The sequence below is a fragment of the Zingiber officinale genome, chromosome 2A (genome assembly GCF_018446385.1).
Source record: "Zingiber officinale cultivar Zhangliang chromosome 2A, Zo_v1.1, whole genome shotgun sequence".
Taxonomy (NCBI): Eukaryota; Viridiplantae; Streptophyta; class Magnoliopsida; order Zingiberales; family Zingiberaceae; genus Zingiber; species Zingiber officinale.
The window spans coordinates 84,887,929-84,906,275 of NC_055988.1; the positions used below are offsets into that span (position 1 = coordinate 84,887,929).

Sequence of the window (18,347 nt, forward strand, 5' to 3'; positions counted from 1 at the left end):
TAATTAGAAAAAATAGATAAGTACAAATAATATTTGAGAACATGAATATAATTAGAAAAAATAGATAAGTACAAAGAACATATTCCATATTCCATATTCCATGTCATTTTGAGTTTTATAGTTTCATCAGTTGATTTCAATTAAAATTAGTTGATGGACCTAGACAGCTTAGAATGATATGGAATCAATCCTATATGCTTGTTTAGTTCTTCTAATTATATTCATGTCCTCAAATATTATTTTTATAAGTCATATTGAGAATAATAATTTTTTTGAACACAAATCAAATTTTTTAATCTAATTTGTGTTCAAAAAGTTATTGTTTTCAATATGGAGTATGTAAATGATGCTGAGAGAATGAAAATAATCAAGAAAACTAGTTGCATACATATGATCTGATTTCATGTCATTCCGAACGCTCTAGATCCATCAATCAATTTCGTCCAAAATCAACTGATCAATATAGAGAGCTAAGAATGACATGAAACCAAGTCAAATGTGTTCATTTAGTTTTTATAATTATATTCATACTTTTAATATCATTTCCATACGTCATATTGAAAGATGATCTTTTTTAAATACGAATCAAATTTTTTAATCGATTGCTACAATCAGGGGCGGATCCAGAGGAGGGCGGCGACATCGACGGTGGCCCCTCTTTGCCGGTAATGAAACCCTTTTGTAGTATGGGGTTTTACCGGTGGAGATAGAAGATATCTCTCCTTGTTCCATCTAAAAATTACCCCTTTATACTTGAATTCTTGGATCCACCACTAACTACAATATATCAATTGGAGATATTATTGTACTGATGAAGAGTGTGAATCGATTACTAAACTTTAACAATTGATTGGGATAGACATGAGCAAATGCAAAGGAGCAAAAGTAAAATTAGATAGGTTATTTAATAATTTTGAAACTTATCTATTTGAATATATTTGATAATTTTAACTACGCACAACCCTTGCACATGTACATACATATATATCCATACAAATTGTAAATCTGAAAAAACTCCAAATCAAAATGTTGAAACCCTACTGTTTTTTGAAATATTTATCATATTGAAAAATTTATATACTCTTTCAAATATTTATCATTTTCTTCATACTATTGAATAAAAACATTTACCTTTAGTCCATTAATACTAATGTTAGTTTCAGAAATATATCTAGAGAGAAAATTAATAATGAATATGAATAGAAATATACGACCTATATGGCCGTAATAAAAATACAACACATTACTCAAAATATAAATATAATAGGATTCTCTTAATATCATTTTAATAACTTTCATCCCAGCTCTACAACTTACTACCCAAATATTTAGCAAATTACATAACAATCAACCAGTTTACTAAGTCAGAAAACTGAGATAAAATACCAAGTTACCAACTTTGCTACGAAGCATATTTGATTGTCCCGCATACAAAGACTTGTAAGCATATGACAAGTTGCTTCATTTCCATCAACCAATCCAGAATGCAGCATCCTTATTCGAACACTTGGAGTGTATGGTTAGCAATGGAAAATCCGCCATCGATCACAAGATTAAGCCCACTGACATATTTGGATTCATCGGTTGCCAAGTACAGCACAGCCTCTGCCACATCGTTGGGCATCAGGTCAACGCCTTTCAAGTTGGCATTACTGCGAACAAAGGTTAGGAATCCTCGCAAAGCGTCCTCTTGCATCTCTGACTCAGGCAAGTAGGGCATTGAGAGCCTTGTAGGGACTGCATATGGAGATACACAGTTCACACGTATCCCATGCCTACCTAACTCTGCAGCCACACTCTTAGTGAGACCTACTACAGCATGTTTTGCCCCCGTATATCCATGTGGACCAGCTCCTGCAATCACAGAAGATACACTGGCCAGGGAGACTATAGAGCCTTTCATTTTTGGAATCATAATTCGCGCTGCATGCTTCATCCCCAAAAAGACACCATTTACATTGATGTCAAAAACCTTCTTAAATTCATTGAAATCAGCATCTCGGATGTCAATGACCTTGTCACCTGTAATTCCAGCATTGTTGACCATAATGTCGATTGTGCCATATTTTTCAGCAGTGAAGTCCACAGCCCGACGAACATCGTCCTCAACAGTAACATCACAGTGGAAGTAGTAGGCATGTGGATCACCACCTAGGCGTTGGCTTACTTGCTGACCAAGCTCATCTTGCACATCAACTATACAGATCTTGGCGCCATGCTCTATGAAGAGTCTGGCAATGCTTTCGCCAATACCAGATGCTCCCCCAGTCACCAGAGCAACTTTCCCTTCTAACCTTTCGTTTGAAAAAGACCAAGCAAATCAATACAATCAGCTAATCAAGATGAGAAAAAGAAAGCTTGTAAACTAGGACATTTGCTTAGAAAAAGAAGAAATTTAAAGAGAACTTGTTGACCATGTAAGACACAGAGTTGTTATGTAACAATATTACAATTTTAAGATGATAATTGTAATTATAAATGTCTAATGTCATTCATTAAATAAATCATAAATTAATGTGATAAAATTTAGAATTAAGGAATTTGACTTGAGGGCTTAATTGTTATGAATATAATAGTGTAAATATTACATGTACAATTTTTGATGTGTTGAGGGGCTAAATTAGAAATAAATAATCTTAGGCAATTATAAATATGGGTTACGGTCCCAGTTTGCAAAACAATATGTTTATGTTTTGTATTCCATGGCAAAATTCTCTGGATATTAAGAAAATCTATAAATTGAATATCATTGTCCAAATTCGACTACAAACTATAGAACCTGGTATGCTTCTACAATACTAATTATTATGTATGTGATTTCTTGAGAATTGAATAGAGTTTAGGGTTTTGTGTTGAGATTTCTTTGCTCATTTTTTTATCAATTACTATCAGAGCAATCTAATTCCAATTCTTAAGAAATTATTTTGTTTTGTTTTGGTTGTCGTATGACTACTGTTCCATCAATTCCATCATCGCTCGTTCATTGTTCTCGGTGATTGTTGAGTTCCACTTTCGTTTTTTTTTCTTCAAATTTTTGAATTTTCAATTTTGTTTCAATTTAAATTCGATTATGACTTCTGGGCTGCTGGAATAGGGTATACATCTACCTAATCCATGGCTAATTTTTGGCGACATATGGTGATCCACATAGAGGCAACCATGATGGGAGAGTGGTTGTTGGCAACCGCCATCGAAAGTTCTAACGATTTTCTATAGATTAGAGGCTGGAGACAGTGCGGCGATGGTCGTTTCCTTATGGGCTACAGTTGGTTGGCGGTGGTTCGGCCAAAAGGAACGACGGCGACGGTGAATGTGGTTTCAGAAAGTTGCATCAGTTGAGACAATGAACAATTGTGGTTTCAGAAAGTTATGTGGTTTCATTTCAATCAGAAAGTTGCGTACGTGGAATCATTTCAAATGGGGCATTTTGATATTAATAAAAAAAATTCATTTGACATAATTGCCCTTCTTTTGTCCCTTTTAATAACATCAATTAAATTTAATCATTTGAGATAAAATAATTTAATTAAATTATTTTATTGGATTATGTGGGTTCCATTAATATCTATTATTTTAAATTAAATTAAATTAAATTTGAATAATATGTCGCCAAAGTGACCTTTGTAATTTTATTTGGAATATTGAGATATTAATTAAAGTGTATATATGTATGTTTATGTGAGTATTAGTCTACTCAAAGGAAGATTTATATTTAACAAAATTATATATTAACTTGTGATAATAAATATGTAACAAGTGTAAGATTTTATTTGTTATTTTTCATAAACATAATAAATTGATCGAAAGATACGTTTATTATTTCATTGTGCATTATTGTTAGTGTTTGATTATTACAACAAGAGTACCACTTGCAAATAATATTACTATCTAAAGACTTGATATTGTTGTTGTATTAGGTATCTTGAGATGGAATTTATCATTTATTTTCATTTATTTAAAATGAACATGTTATTTATGTTATTATTCTTCTGCTCTCTTTTCAATAAATGTTGCTACTATTTCTGATAACTTAAGTGTCGTGTCAATCCTTATGGTACTAATTTTAAGGTTTAGAAGGAGAACATTCTTATTGTTCTTGGCTGCATGGATCTAGATCTTGCGATTAGAACAGAGCAACCTACTATTCCTACTGATTATAGTTCCTCTGACAGGGGGCTAAATATGAGAAGTGGGATCACTCTAACCGCATGAGTCTTACGATTATCAAATGCGACATACCTGAGGCTTTTAGGGGTGCAGTGTCTGATAGTATCACCAAAGTTAAGAAATATCTTGATGAAATTAAAAAGTACTTTGCTAAAAGCAATAAGGCAGAAACAAGAACAATTCTAAAGAGCTTAATTTCCATGAAGTATAAAGGCAAGGGAAATGTTCGGGAATATACCATGGGGTTTTCCCACCTTGCATCAAAATTGAAGGCACTTAACCTTGAATTGTCGGATGGCATGCTTGTGCATCTAATGTTATTTCTCTTCTAAACCAATTCAGTCAGTTTAAGATAAATTATAACTGCTAAAGGGAGAAATGGACTCTTAATGAGCTCATTTCATACTGTGTTCATGAAAGAGAGGTTGACGCAAGACAAGGCTGAAAGTGCCCATTTGACAAACACCTCTAAAGATAAGGGCAAGAAAAGAAAAAACGAGGCTGCTAAAGGTCCATATGTGAAGAAATAAAAGTAGAATAATGACAAGAAAAGTTGTTTCTTCTATAACAAGTCTGATCATGTTAAGAAAGAATGTCTTAAGTACTATGTATGGCGTGTGAAAAAAGGTACATTTTTAAATTTGGTCTGTTCTGAAGTAAATTTAACTTCAATACCTAGAAACACATGGTGGTTAGACTCCGGTGTTACTACTAACATAAGTGTTTCAATGGAGGGTTGCCAAAGTTGTCGAAAGCCAAGTGATGCTGAAAGATGCATTTTTGTAGGTGATGGCAAGTCGATTTAAGTGGAAGCAATAGGGCATTTTAGATTGTTGTTAAGCACTAGTTATTATTTAGACTTAATAGATACTTTTATTATACCGTCATTTGATTTTTGTTTCTAATTTGGACAAATTAGGTTATTGTTGTTTGTTTAGAAACAATCAGTTCAATTTATCTATTAATTCTACTATTGTTGAAATTGGTTCACTTATAATTTATGATAATCTATATATGCTTGATATAAATGTTTTTTATATTGAAATCCTAAATATGGAATCACATGGTACTAAGCGTAATTTAATACTAAAAACTCAAGTGCATTATGGCACAAATATTTAGGACACATCACTAGAAGTAGAGTTGAATGACTTATATCGGATGGAATTTTACACTCCATTGATTTTACAGATTTAAACATTTGTGTTGAATGCATTAAGGGCAAACAGACCAAAAAAAAGAAAGAGGGTGCATATAGAACTACAACAGTATTGGAATTGAAACAAACAGATGTTTGTGGGCCATATCCAACACCTTATTGGAATAGTTAACAATATTTTGTATCATTTATTGATGATTATTCTAGATATGCATACCTATTTTTTATTTATGAAAAGGCTAAAACATTGGATGTTTTCAAATCATTTAAGGTTGAACTCGAGAATCAACTCAACAAAAGAATTAAGAAAGTAAGATCTCATCATGGTGACGAATACTACGATAGGTGAGCAACGCCCAAAACCTTTTGCTCATTACCTAGAGGAGTGTGGAATCGTCCCATAGTACACCATGCCAAGCTCACCAAGAATGAATGGTGTAGCTAAACGACGAAATCAAAATCTTAAGGATATGGTAAGGAGTATAGTTAGTCATTCAACTTTACCAAAGTCACTCTGAGGAGAAGCATTAAAGATCGCAGCTTACATTCTAAATCGAGTACTCACTAAAGTAGCTAACAAAATACCTTTTGAGCTTTGGACAAGGCGAAAGCCAAGTCTAAAACATTTTCATATTTGGAGATGTCCGGCTAAGACTAGACTGTATCGGCCACATAAAAAGAAATTGAACTCCAAAACAATAAATAGCTACTTTATTGAATATTTTGAGTGATCACAAGGCTATAAATTTTATGATCCCAAGGTAAAGATAATCTTTGAGACGAGAACTGCAACGCTCTTTAAGGATATTGAGTCTGGGGGAATAATAAAGTAACAAACCCTGTCTTTGAGGAGGAATGTATTCCCACTACTCTTCAATAGAGCTGTCAATTTAAGTTGGGTCCATCCCCGTCAAACAATTTAAGCAGGTTCGGTTGGAATTTTATCAACCCGAATCCGCCGCGGGCAGACCCACCTAGGTCTGTAATTCGCACTGGTCGGCCCACAACCCGCGCTGGTCGGCCCGCGACAAGCTTGGGTTGGCCTGCGGGTTGAGAAACACATGTAAACCAAGTTTTATGTCAATTTATTATCTTTCTTTGTTATAATTTTAAAATAAAAATTGTACTTTTCATCAAATATGAGTACTCGTTTGTGTCCATTTACATTTAAAATACCTATTTATAGATATATTTGATTGATGAAACATTTCCAAAGTAAAACGTTGAAGATATAAAACTCTTTTTAATTTTTTTTTAAATTTTTGATGGGCCCACGGGTTGGCCCGCCTAACCCGCAACCTGCCTTGATTGGGTTAGAGATTTCCCAATCCGCTAAGATAACAGGTCGGCTTGCCCCGCCCCACCAAATTGCTGGCTCGCCATAGGCCAACCCGTCTGATAGCTCTACTTTTCAAGAGGAAATAGTTGATATTCTTATGAATGCTTCTAATAATGATCAAGATTTTATTCCTGTGATCAAGATGCAATACAAGAACAACAAAACATTGTCAATCAACTCCCAGAAAAACAAACTCAATGGTCTTAAAAACTAATGTATAGAGAACAAGTATTTTTACGAAGGTCCACTAGAGAAGAGTGCTATTCTGGATGATTACATAGTACTACTCCAAGAACATGAGGAAAACAATGGTATGACAGAGGATGATCTGATCAACTTTGGTCAAGCCATACAAGAATCAAATTCTCAAAAGTGGATCGAGGCAATGAATGAGGAGTAAAAGTTAATGTAAGACAATAAAGTTTGGGAACTTGTCCTATTACCAAAAGGTGTAAAACCCATTGGTTGTAAGTGGACTTTTAAAACCAAACAGGATTCAAATGGTAATGGGGAAGGGTATAAAGTACATCTTGTAGCTAAAGGCTATACTCAAAAATATGCGATTGACTTTAAGAAGACATTTTCTCCAATATCAACGAAGGACTCTTTTAGGGCAGTAATGGCCCTTGTCGTATACTTCAATATGGAACTTCAATGAATGGATGTCAAGACGCCTTTTCTCAATGAAGACATTGCGGAAACAATCTATATGATGCAATCAGAATACTTTGTATTGGGAGATCCAAAGAGTATGGTTTGCAAACTTAAGAAGTTCATCTATGGATTAAGGCAAGCTTCTCGTTAATGGTACCATATATTTCATTAAATAATCATCTTATTTGTTTTGAGTTAAGCGTGGTAGATGATTGTGTGTATCATAAGTTCAATAGGAGTAAGCATGTGTTCCTAGTTCTATATGTTGATGACATTTTGCTTACCATAAACGATATATGTATGTTAAACGATACCAAAAGATTTTTATCTAGATATTTTGAAATGAAAAATCTTGGTAATACATCTTTTGTACAAAGAATCCAAATACACCGAGATCGTTCTGGAGGTATTCTTGAATTATCGCAAAGGAACTATATCAATAAGGTGCTTAAAATATCTGGCATGCAAGATTGCAAACCAAGTAATACCCCGGTCACCAAAGGAGACAAGTTTAGTCTTAAATAGTGCCCTAAAAGAAGCCTCGAGACTCAAGAAATGCAAAAGATTCCCTATGTTTCGATGGTAGGAACTCTTATATATGCTCAAGTTTGTATGCATCCAGATATTACGTACATTGTTGGAGTGTTGGATAGATATTTAAGCAACCCAAGAATAGATCATTGGAAAACAGCAAAGAGGATAATAAGATATTTAAAGAAAATTAGTGATTAATATAAGAGATCAGATACTCTTGAGATTATGGGATATTCTGACTTTAATTTTGTGGGATGCCAAGATGGCATGAGATCCACTTCAAACTATGTTTTTCTATTAGCTGGTTGAGCTATCTCTTGGAGAAGTGTCAAACAGGCATTGATAGCTTCTTCCACTATGGCAGCAATGTTTATAGCATATTACGTGGCATCTAATCATATAATATGGCTGAAAAATTTTATCAGGCTAAACATTTTGGGAAGGGTTGAGAGACAATTGAAGTTATTTTGTGACAATAGGCCAGGTGTATTATATTCTAACAAAAATAGGAGCTTAGCAAAATCGAAGCACATCGATATCAAGTTCCTTGTTATGAAAGAGTACAAAGTGGACAGATTTTGATAGAACACATAGGCACAAACTCCATAATAGCAAATCCTTTTACGAAAGGTTTACCACCCTATGTCTTCTATGATAATACCACTCTTTTGAGTGTTATTCAAATTGGTGAAGTCTAGATTTAGTGGGAGTTTGTACTATATATGTTTTCTATATATGTTTGGTTATATTGTTGAAACTTATGTATTTAGATATTTTTTGATCAGATATAAAGTTCAATGTTTACTTTATTACACTTTATATAACTTAAGTTAAAGTTTTAATCTCACTTTGGTTAAAGAGGATCAGTTGAAAATTGAAATGAATAGATCACCTTGCATGTAATTTCATGTCGTACATTCATGATTGATCTATGTCATTTGATTGTATTAATGTATGTGACCATTAATGATTTAGTTGTAATAGATACAATAAAAACTACATTGATCCTATCTCTATATAATTAATGGACGAGATTGTTAAGGAAGTCCTATGACTATAATGACAAAAGTTATGAGCTCATTAAGGTTAACACATTTATAAATTTACACATATGACGGAGATTATTAGAATTTTAGGATCATAATTATAATTATAAATGTCTAATGTCTTCCATTAAATAAGTCATAAATTAATGTAATCAAATTTAGAATTAAGGAATTTGACTTGAGAGGTTAATTGTCATAAATATAATAATGTGGATGCCACATGTGCAATTTTTTATTTGTTGAGGGACTAAATTAGAAATAAGCAATGTCAGACAATTATAAATATGGGTTATAGTCCCAGTTTACAGTACGACTTGTTTATGTTTTATATCCCATCAGCAAAACTCTTTGGATATTAAGGAAATCTACAAATTGAATATCATTGTCTAAATTTAACTGCAAACTATGGATTCTGATACGCTTCTACAATACTAATTATTATGTATATGATTTCTTGAGAATTGAATTGAGTTTAGGGTTTTGCGTTGAGTTAGGGTTTTGCGTTGGGATTTCTCAACCCATTTTTTTATCAAATAATTGAGCATTGAGGTTGAAAAAAAAAACAAAAAACAGACAAAAGGAAATAGCATATGTTGCTTAGTATGAAGTAAGGAACTGATGGTCCTAAATTACACATCTTCTCTAGCAGGAACATGTTTTGGATCTAGTATTGTCAAAGGGATATTGTCCCTTCTTTACCAAGGTTTTTCTAAAGGGTTATATATTGTTTTGCAAGAAACAACAGGCTACAAAATTCCAAGTCCATAATCTGTAACCATAGGATTGTTAGAAGCAGAAAGAAATAACAGATGAAAGTACAAACTCTTGAAATTTTCATTATACAGAACACACCAGAGCCACAATAAAAGTAAGAGCAAGATTTTTAACATGGTTCAGAATCATATTTTGGTGAATTGATATTTTGATCAGATACCACACCTTTCCCCTTAGACCAAAACTTAAAATCAAATATTTCTAAATTATGAAACGGATGCAAACACCACAAGTCAAATCACTCTAATACCAAATTGATACAACAATAAATCAATCCCTTAAATAAACAAAAAAATTAAATTAAATTGATCAAGCAAAGGGATAACTGTCACAAAAAGAAAAAACTCTATCACAAAAATTAATCAAAAGGAAATATTATTAATTGAAAACTAAAAAACATATTGAAACAACAAGTTAGATTTCACTCCAAGCAAAATAGAAAGAAAAAACAAATATAATCTTCAATCAGACTTCTATTTAATTAAAAGAAAAAATTACAAAAATCAAATTATAATTACAAGAAGACAACAAACCTCGATTCTTTGTTTGCTCATTAACCTATTACCAAATTAAAAGATACTCATACCAAACTAAAAGACACGAAACTAAATAATACATAAAATAAGATAATCACAAAAATCAAAATTTAACTTTAATTTAAAACTAACCTCAATTCCTTGTTTTCTTGTTTATATCACACCATACAAGTCAGATTCATATAACGAAGAGTAATTGAGTAGTTTTTGACGTTTTCACCATAAAGGCTGGAAGAGAATTATTGAAAACTCTTTGATTATCATTTAAGTGGAGAAAAACTTCTGAGAAAGGTATGCTAATTTAGGATTGACACGACTAACAATTTTTTTGTCTTGAGATGATAAATGTAAAATTTGAAATAAGAGTTACTCTCAAGTTGAATAACGAATTAATTAACACATGTGTGAAGATGTTGAGGTTATTAATTCACTTAACCCTTCCACATCATGCCCTAGCAAGCATTCTATCAAGGGATATGGTTATATGTGGGTCTGTTCAATATAGCCTCTCTCCATCTAAAACTTTTAAATGTAGTAGAGAATGGAGATCCAAAAAAAAAAAGAGTCAATCCAAACCATGTTAGTATTAGCATGTCTTTGATGCATGATTTAGTGCAGGGATCTTTTGGCAATAGTTACAACACTTTAGGAGAGAAGCTGACTGTATATAGATACAAGCTTTTTGTGTGACTTGAAGATATTTTCATTTGATTTACGTTGATTTTTGCCCGATTTACCTCTGATTATTTAAAAAATTTTACGACCTCCTTTATTGTGTCCTCTTAAGGTTTTTTTTCTAATTTGCTTCAATGAAACAAAATTAGTAAAATGTTTATCAATAATTTTTCTATGACCTTTTTCCTCTCTTCCTTCTTTTAGTTGTTTCCTTCTCTCGTAGAAAATAAGGGCCTTAGCATCCTAGTCTAATCAAACAAAATTTAGGCCTTCAAGACATCATCGTTGCCTATAGCAACATAGGTAGAGAGATATGATCCCATTATTCTCTCTCCATTCACTCACCAAGTCCATGATGAGCCAATTATGGTCATATTTATGGTGCTTACGGTTTATAGGAATAGCTCTTCCATCCCAATAGATTCCCATGGTATTCTCATTCCTATGTTTGGTTTCATCCCCATCAAGATCATGGTGTCCTAATTAAGCATGATGTGTGTCTTCTCATATGATTATTTCAGTTCATATTTTCATGATCTTCAGTTGGCAACAATGCCCCAACTCCCAAAGTTGGTGATTATTCTATGTCAATGATGTTGTAATTTGATGCATCAGTTTTCTTTGATTCCCTAAACTCTTTTTTGTTCAATGAACTCCATGCTTATGATGTTAAAATAGAAGAGTATGGGTCCAAGCGTGCGCCAACAGACTATTCATTTGGTGATGTTGCTTGCACTCAAGTCCATGAGAACAAAAACATGGTGCAAGTTGATGGTGATAAGAACTTGCATTATAAGGGATTGGGAAACTCCATACATTACCATTAAACAAACATTCTAGATGTTCCTTTGGTTCTTCATCTTCATCTAACATGAATACCAAATTGCAGGTATAGACATCGAACAATGGATTGTCAAAATTGAAGCAAAGTTTCTTAGCACATATAGTTCAGCCATCTCAAGGTTCATTAAGTGTCTAATAGATGATGGTGGGGGTCATTCAATGGTCTATCGTAGTGGTTTCAATTCTTTGGGGCCCCGTGATTTCAACTCATAGAGGATGTTGCATTGATAACATCTTAAGATCAATGTGCCTTTACTTCTACTTGTAAAAGAGGTAGCAATTAAGAGACAAATAGATACACCCCATGGCTTGCTATTAAGCGTCTTTCATGAGCGAAAAACCTCTCAAACTCATGCATGTAGTGTTCATAGAGGTTTTTTTTTATCGAAGCTAGACTAATTCTTCCCATTTCCCATCCTTGCTAAGTGAACAAAGGTGATTGTGGCATAATTTATTGAATTCCATTTTAGTCTAGAAAAATCACTTTCCATGGTTTTTCTCCATTCAGATTAATCAACCTACTCAACTTTTTGCAATTCAAATGAGTTGTTTATTTACTCCAATGATAGTATTCTTCTAGACCATTATCAACGAATATCTAGGTAAAATATACATTTCTTTGAGAAAAAAATTATCTATGTTATTTGGTATTTCAAAATAAATTCTTACAATCCTCTATACTCAACCAAATCCTCTATTTTATGATTGAATTGACTTCTATGGTCCCATATTTGGTAATTCCTAAATTATTTATTCTGTATCATGAATCATTAAAGAACGCAAGAATATTGTTTCTAAGTAAAATACCTACTTTAGTTTTTCAATCAAAATAACAAAAATAAGGCATTGGCTCATTCTCTCATTTTTTTATTATAATGAAATGGGACGTTGAATCTATTTATTTGTAAGATTTTTCAAAAACTGTAATTATGCATCTCCTTCTAGGTGGTTGGACACAATGTCAATCTTTTCTTTTAGTGTATAAGAAGTGGTCTTGCCTTGATAACTAGGTGAAAAGGTCTTTGTCTCATCATGCTTTAGAAAGTCTTGGAGTTGGATGTTAGGCAATCCATTGGAGCAACTATTAAGGAAAAAATCCCTAAGATGGATGTTCCTAATTCTAGTTTCTTAACGATCTTTGTTGGTGTGGTCCTCTTAGTACTTTTAGGATGCATTGAATCAATGTAATCATCCTAATGTTTTCATCCTCATACACACAATGCTTAATTGCCCTTTATATTCTTAGTTCATGTTAGATTTAGGTGGCCAACTTGGTTATCTCTTCTTGATCCTCTGTATACAACAACAACCACCAAAGTCTTTATCACATTAAGTGAGATCGGCTATATGAATCCTCCTACGTCATTGGGCTTGATCTCCTACTATATCTTTATTTATATTTAAATAATTTTTATCCTATTTTATCATTATTAACTAAGTCTTCTTTGCTCTCCCTCGTCCTCTATTAATGTGTATATTTGTCATAGTCTTACATCGGCTAACTGAGACATTTATTAGATGTCTAAGTACATGTCAATACCGTTTTAAATGTCTCTCAAAGTTTTTCCTCAATAGGTGGCAACCTGACTTTCTCCCTAGTATTCTCGCTTCTTATCCTAGTCATCCTTGCTTGTTCGCATATCTACCTTAACATCCTTGTCTCTACGATGCTCATCTTTTGTTCATGTACTCGCTTTATAGTCCAATATTCAACTTTATATAATATAGTAGGTCCAATTGTTATTTTGTAAAACTTCCCTATAAATTTTAGAAGTGTCTTATTATCATACAAAACACTTGACACTCTCCTTCATTTTAATCATCCTACTTGTATCTTATGTAAAGCATCACTACCAACCCCTCCATCCTTTTAGAAAATAGATCTTAAATACTTAAAACTCTCAATTATAGGTAACTCATCATCTCCTAACTTAGCAATTATTTTACTATATCTAATATTACTAAACTCAAATTCATATTATATCTTTACTAAGCTAAAACTTTTCACTTCTAGTATTTTTTATCAATATTCGAGCTTAGCATTTACTCCTTCACATGTCTCATTGATCAAACAATATCTATAAACAACATACATCATGGTAACGTCTTGAATGTGCTAGTTCATCCATGATTAGTAAAAGAAAATATGAACTTAGAATTGATCACACTATCTGTAAAGTCTTCACTTTAGATATTATATCCTCATATATATACTCAATTATTTTAATATATGTTATGCTAACATATTTCTTTTCTAAAATTCTCTGCATAATTTTTCTCGGGACTTTGTCATATGCTTTTGTAGGCCAATAAATATCATGTATAAATCTTGCTTCTTTTCTTGATATTTTTCAATCAATTATTTGAGAAGATGTGTAGCTTTTATCGTGGACCTTTTAATATGAATCCAAATTGGTTTTCGGTCATCTTAGTCTCTTTAATTTTTTGTTCTTTCACTCTTTCCTAAAGTTTGATTGTATGACTCATTAACTTAATGCTTATATAATTTGCACAATTGGAACCTCTCCTTTATTTTTATATACTTACCCTCAAATCATGCATTTTCTTCATTTTCAATATTATGTTAAATAATTTCATAAGTTATTCAATATCTTGCTTCCTTATTTTCATATCTCTATTGGAATATTATCTAAACCCAACTATTTTCCCATTTTGCATCCTATTTGACGACTATTCTAAAGATTGAATTTTTCGATAAAAATTTAAATTTCTATACTCTAAACTACTTAAATTTCCTAAGCAACATTTATCATCTAAACCTTCATTAAAAATATGATAAAAACATCTCTTCATCGCTCCTTTATTTCCTCATCTTGTACTAGTACTGTATTGGATTTATTTTTAATGCATCTTATTTGAGTAAGATCCTTGTTTTCCTCTCTCTCGCTTTAGCTATTCTATAAACATCCATTTTCCCTTCTTTTCTATCAAGTTGTTATTACAAAGCTTCATTATTGATTTCACTCGCTACTTTCTTGGACTTTTTTATTGATTTTTTAAAGTTTTTTTTTATTACAAGTGTATAGTAACATTGTTCGTTTCACTGCCACTTTCTCTTGTATTTCTTCATTCTACCACCAAAATTTTTTATTTGATGGTATCTATCCGTTTAATTCACCAAATACGCTCTTGACCACCGTTTTCAAATTTGATGTCATTTTATCACATGTCATATTGGAGTCATCAAATATTTCTTCTAATACTATCAATTGATCTTTAGGAGTCATGCACATTTTCCTTTTATTGACAAATACTCAGTGGTATAAGTTTTCTCTAGGAACCTTGCAATCATTATAATTTTTTTTTTCTTTTTTTCTAACTATAAGAAAGTTAATTTGCAACTTTTTATTTTCACTTTTAAATGTAACCAAATGTTCTTCTCTATTTTTTAAAAATATATTAGCTATTATAAGTAAATATGCTATCACAAAGTCCAATATATCTTTTTGTTCTTCATTTCTTAGTCCAAGACCACAACCCCCATACAACTATCATATTCCTCATTTCTTACCCTCACAACTCATTTAAATCTCCTTCTATTAAAATCACATTCTTTGATACAATTTTTTATACTACATCATTTAGATCTTCCCAAAACCTATATTTGATATCTTCATCTAATCCTACTTGAAGTGCATATATGTTAATTATATTAATATTTCTTTTGCTATCACTATCTTGAAAGTTACAAGCCTATCTCCTTTTCAAACTACTAGTACTTCATCACTTAACGAGATATATACCACAATAGCTACTTCATTTCTTATTTTATTTTTTTTCCCTGCATACAATAATTTAAACCTAAGTTCTCTATCATCTTCGCCTACTACCCATTTTATCTCTTATAAGCACAAAATATTAATTCTTTTCTTAATCATCATATATACTAACTCTATTACTTTATAGTGTTCCTACACACCATGATCCAAATCTACGACGATCAGTATTCCAATAGTGTTTATTCTTATCTGACCTAGGATATGACAACTCTTCCATATTTAACACTAGACCCAAGTTCTCCGCTAAATATAACAGTCCTTGATGAGATGTTGCATTAAAATAATAATTTGATGAATCCATACATAATATTTGCCTTTGTTTAACACTAGCTAACAACACAATGCAACCTTCCTCCTTTATTTAGGCTTTGTTTGATCCTTTGCATATTCTTATCAATTTTTAACATGTTCCTTTGTCATTTTCTTCAAGAAATCTAGTACACTTGATTTAAAGTTATAGTTTACATTGGGCTCTAATAATAATTTTTTACAAGTTTAGGTGTAGGATTGGGTCCACAAGTGATACAATCTCAGATCTAAATGGATGAGGTTAAGGCTAGATTTCCTTTAGAGAAAGGCTACACTTTCTTGATTTTGAACAAGGGATGAGACAGATTCAGAAGGAGAGGAGCTAAGGATGGTTTGGTGAAGTCATGCTACAAGGAGACTCATGAGGATCTGAGGCGTGTGATATTCAAGATGTCAAGCGATCATTGGAAGCAAGATGACTTAGACCATTGCTAGTGATGGAAATGTTAGTGCAGTGCAACAACAATCTTTTGGATAAGGACTTGACCTTTGATCATGGTATATGGAGAAGGGATAAACACTGTCTCTAGAGTTCAGTGGTAATTCAACAAATGTTTAGTTTCAATCTAGCAAAGGAGGTGCTGATGGCATCTCTAGTGGATGCTTAGACTTTGGTGGAAGGGTGAGGGGAGGTGGGAACTTCTATGGGAACCGTAGAGAGAGAGAGAGAGATACAAAGAATTGAGAGGAAGAAGAAGCCGGCAAACATAGATACTTCTCATTGCTTACCTTGCTATTACAAGCATAATTTTTTTATAGACAAAGATTATGACTTGATCAATTAACAAATTCCTAAATTGTTTGGTTCTATTTAATTTTAAAATTTGGATCTATTTGTTTGTGCTTCTCCATCTTAGTTGTATGTTTATACTAGAACACGGACTAACTAATGTATCAAATTTGATTAAACGGGTGAAGCTAGTAAACCAAATGGATAAGGAGGAACATACAGACTAGGCAGACCGAGAATAATCCTTCTTGAACATGTCTCAAACACTTGATAAGCACGCAGAAATTCGGGGAAAAAAGCATATGTGATTTGAACCTAGAAACCACTGCCATTCAAGCACCGTGATCATCAGCAACGGCCGTTCTATTCTACTCTTCGATCTCTTGGAATGATCTGGGATCGGAAGTGAGAGGACAAGCAGGCACGCAGCACATCACAGGACAAGTCGATTGTTTTTCAAGGAAAGTAAAGGGCATACCTCTTAGAGGAACCGTCGGCTGCCATGGGAAGAAAAGAGATGGACAGCAGCGGGGATCGAAGTGGAAGAGCAGCGTATCAACTCACCATCGACGCAGCAGGCCAGCAGAACGAACACCAAAGTAGACACTGAAACCACTACTGCTGCCACTTAGTGTTTTGTTTTCATGGACCAGCATTGACTAAAAAACGTAGGGATTTTTTTTTACAAGTTTATTTTTCCATACGCATTCCATCAACCTATTCTAAAACAATTTAATTTATTGCCTCATCCAAACATTATATCTAAATAAATAAATAAACTCATCTAATATTTTTAATCAAAATTACATATGAGTTATCATTTTTATTATTTAAAAAATTTATAAATCACATAGTAATTTTAATTATAATCTAGACTATTTAGGTGAATGTGTTAGATTGATGATGGTAGAGATGGAGCGGTCCTAGGCTATAGTGTAGCCTGCTTAATTGTAATTCTTCAATAGTACACTTAAAGAAATATAATTATATTGATTTATTTTTATCAGAGGTAATAATAAATTTTAATAGATTTGAGGACATTTATGATAGAATACTTTAAGTGTACATGGTTTAAAAAAAGGGAAAATTTGCATGTAGTCCCTATTGGTAAACACAATTTTGTATGTACCTTTCATTGGAAAAATTCTTTGTTTTCACTCCCTAGTCTAATATACTTACCTAATTGCCCCTGATATTTTAAGTATAAAAAGTCTAAAAATGAGTATAAATCCTCTTAAATTTAGTACATTAAACTAGAATCTAATATATTTTCTATCAAATTGAGTACGATTCTTTTTCCAGCTCAATTGGATGGAAAATATACTAGATTTTCTTTAAATAGTACTCAATTGGATGAAAAATATATTAGATTTTTTTTAAATGATACTCAATTAGATAAAAAATATACTAGATTTTTTTTCAAATGGTACTGAATTTAGGAAGAATTATATTAAATAGGAAAAAAGTCGTACTCAATTAAATAAAAAATATACTCGATTCTAGTTTAAAATGCTGAATTTAATAGGAATTATACTCATTTTTAGACTATTTATACCTAAAAAATATGAAGGGCAATTTTAATAGAAAATATACTCAAATATATTAGATTTTCTTTAAATGATACTCAATTTGATAGAAAATATACTAGATTTTCTTTAAATGATACTTAATTGGATAGAAAATATACTAGATTTTCTTTTTATATGGTGTTGAATTTAAGAGGAATTATATTAAAACAGGAAAAAAATATACTTGATTTAATAGAAAATATACTCGGTTCT

At 32.2% G+C, this 18,347-nt stretch overlaps 1 protein-coding gene across 1 annotated transcript; it reads right to left on the minus strand.

The window, feature by feature from the left end:
- Nucleotides 1–1,255: 1,255 nt before the first annotated feature.
- Nucleotides 1,256–17,206, minus strand: LOC122041394 (zerumbone synthase-like). The gene is made up of 2 exons (XM_042601051.1): nucleotides 17,045–17,206; nucleotides 1,256–2,294 (listed from the first exon to the last, which is right to left on the minus strand). Exons 1-2 carry the CDS (start codon nucleotides 17,068–17,070, stop codon nucleotides 1,496–1,498), a joined length of 825 nt encoding a protein of 274 aa, XP_042456985.1. The 5' UTR covers nucleotides 17,071–17,206; the 3' UTR covers nucleotides 1,256–1,495.
- Between the last annotated feature and the right edge of the window lie 1,141 nt (nucleotides 17,207–18,347).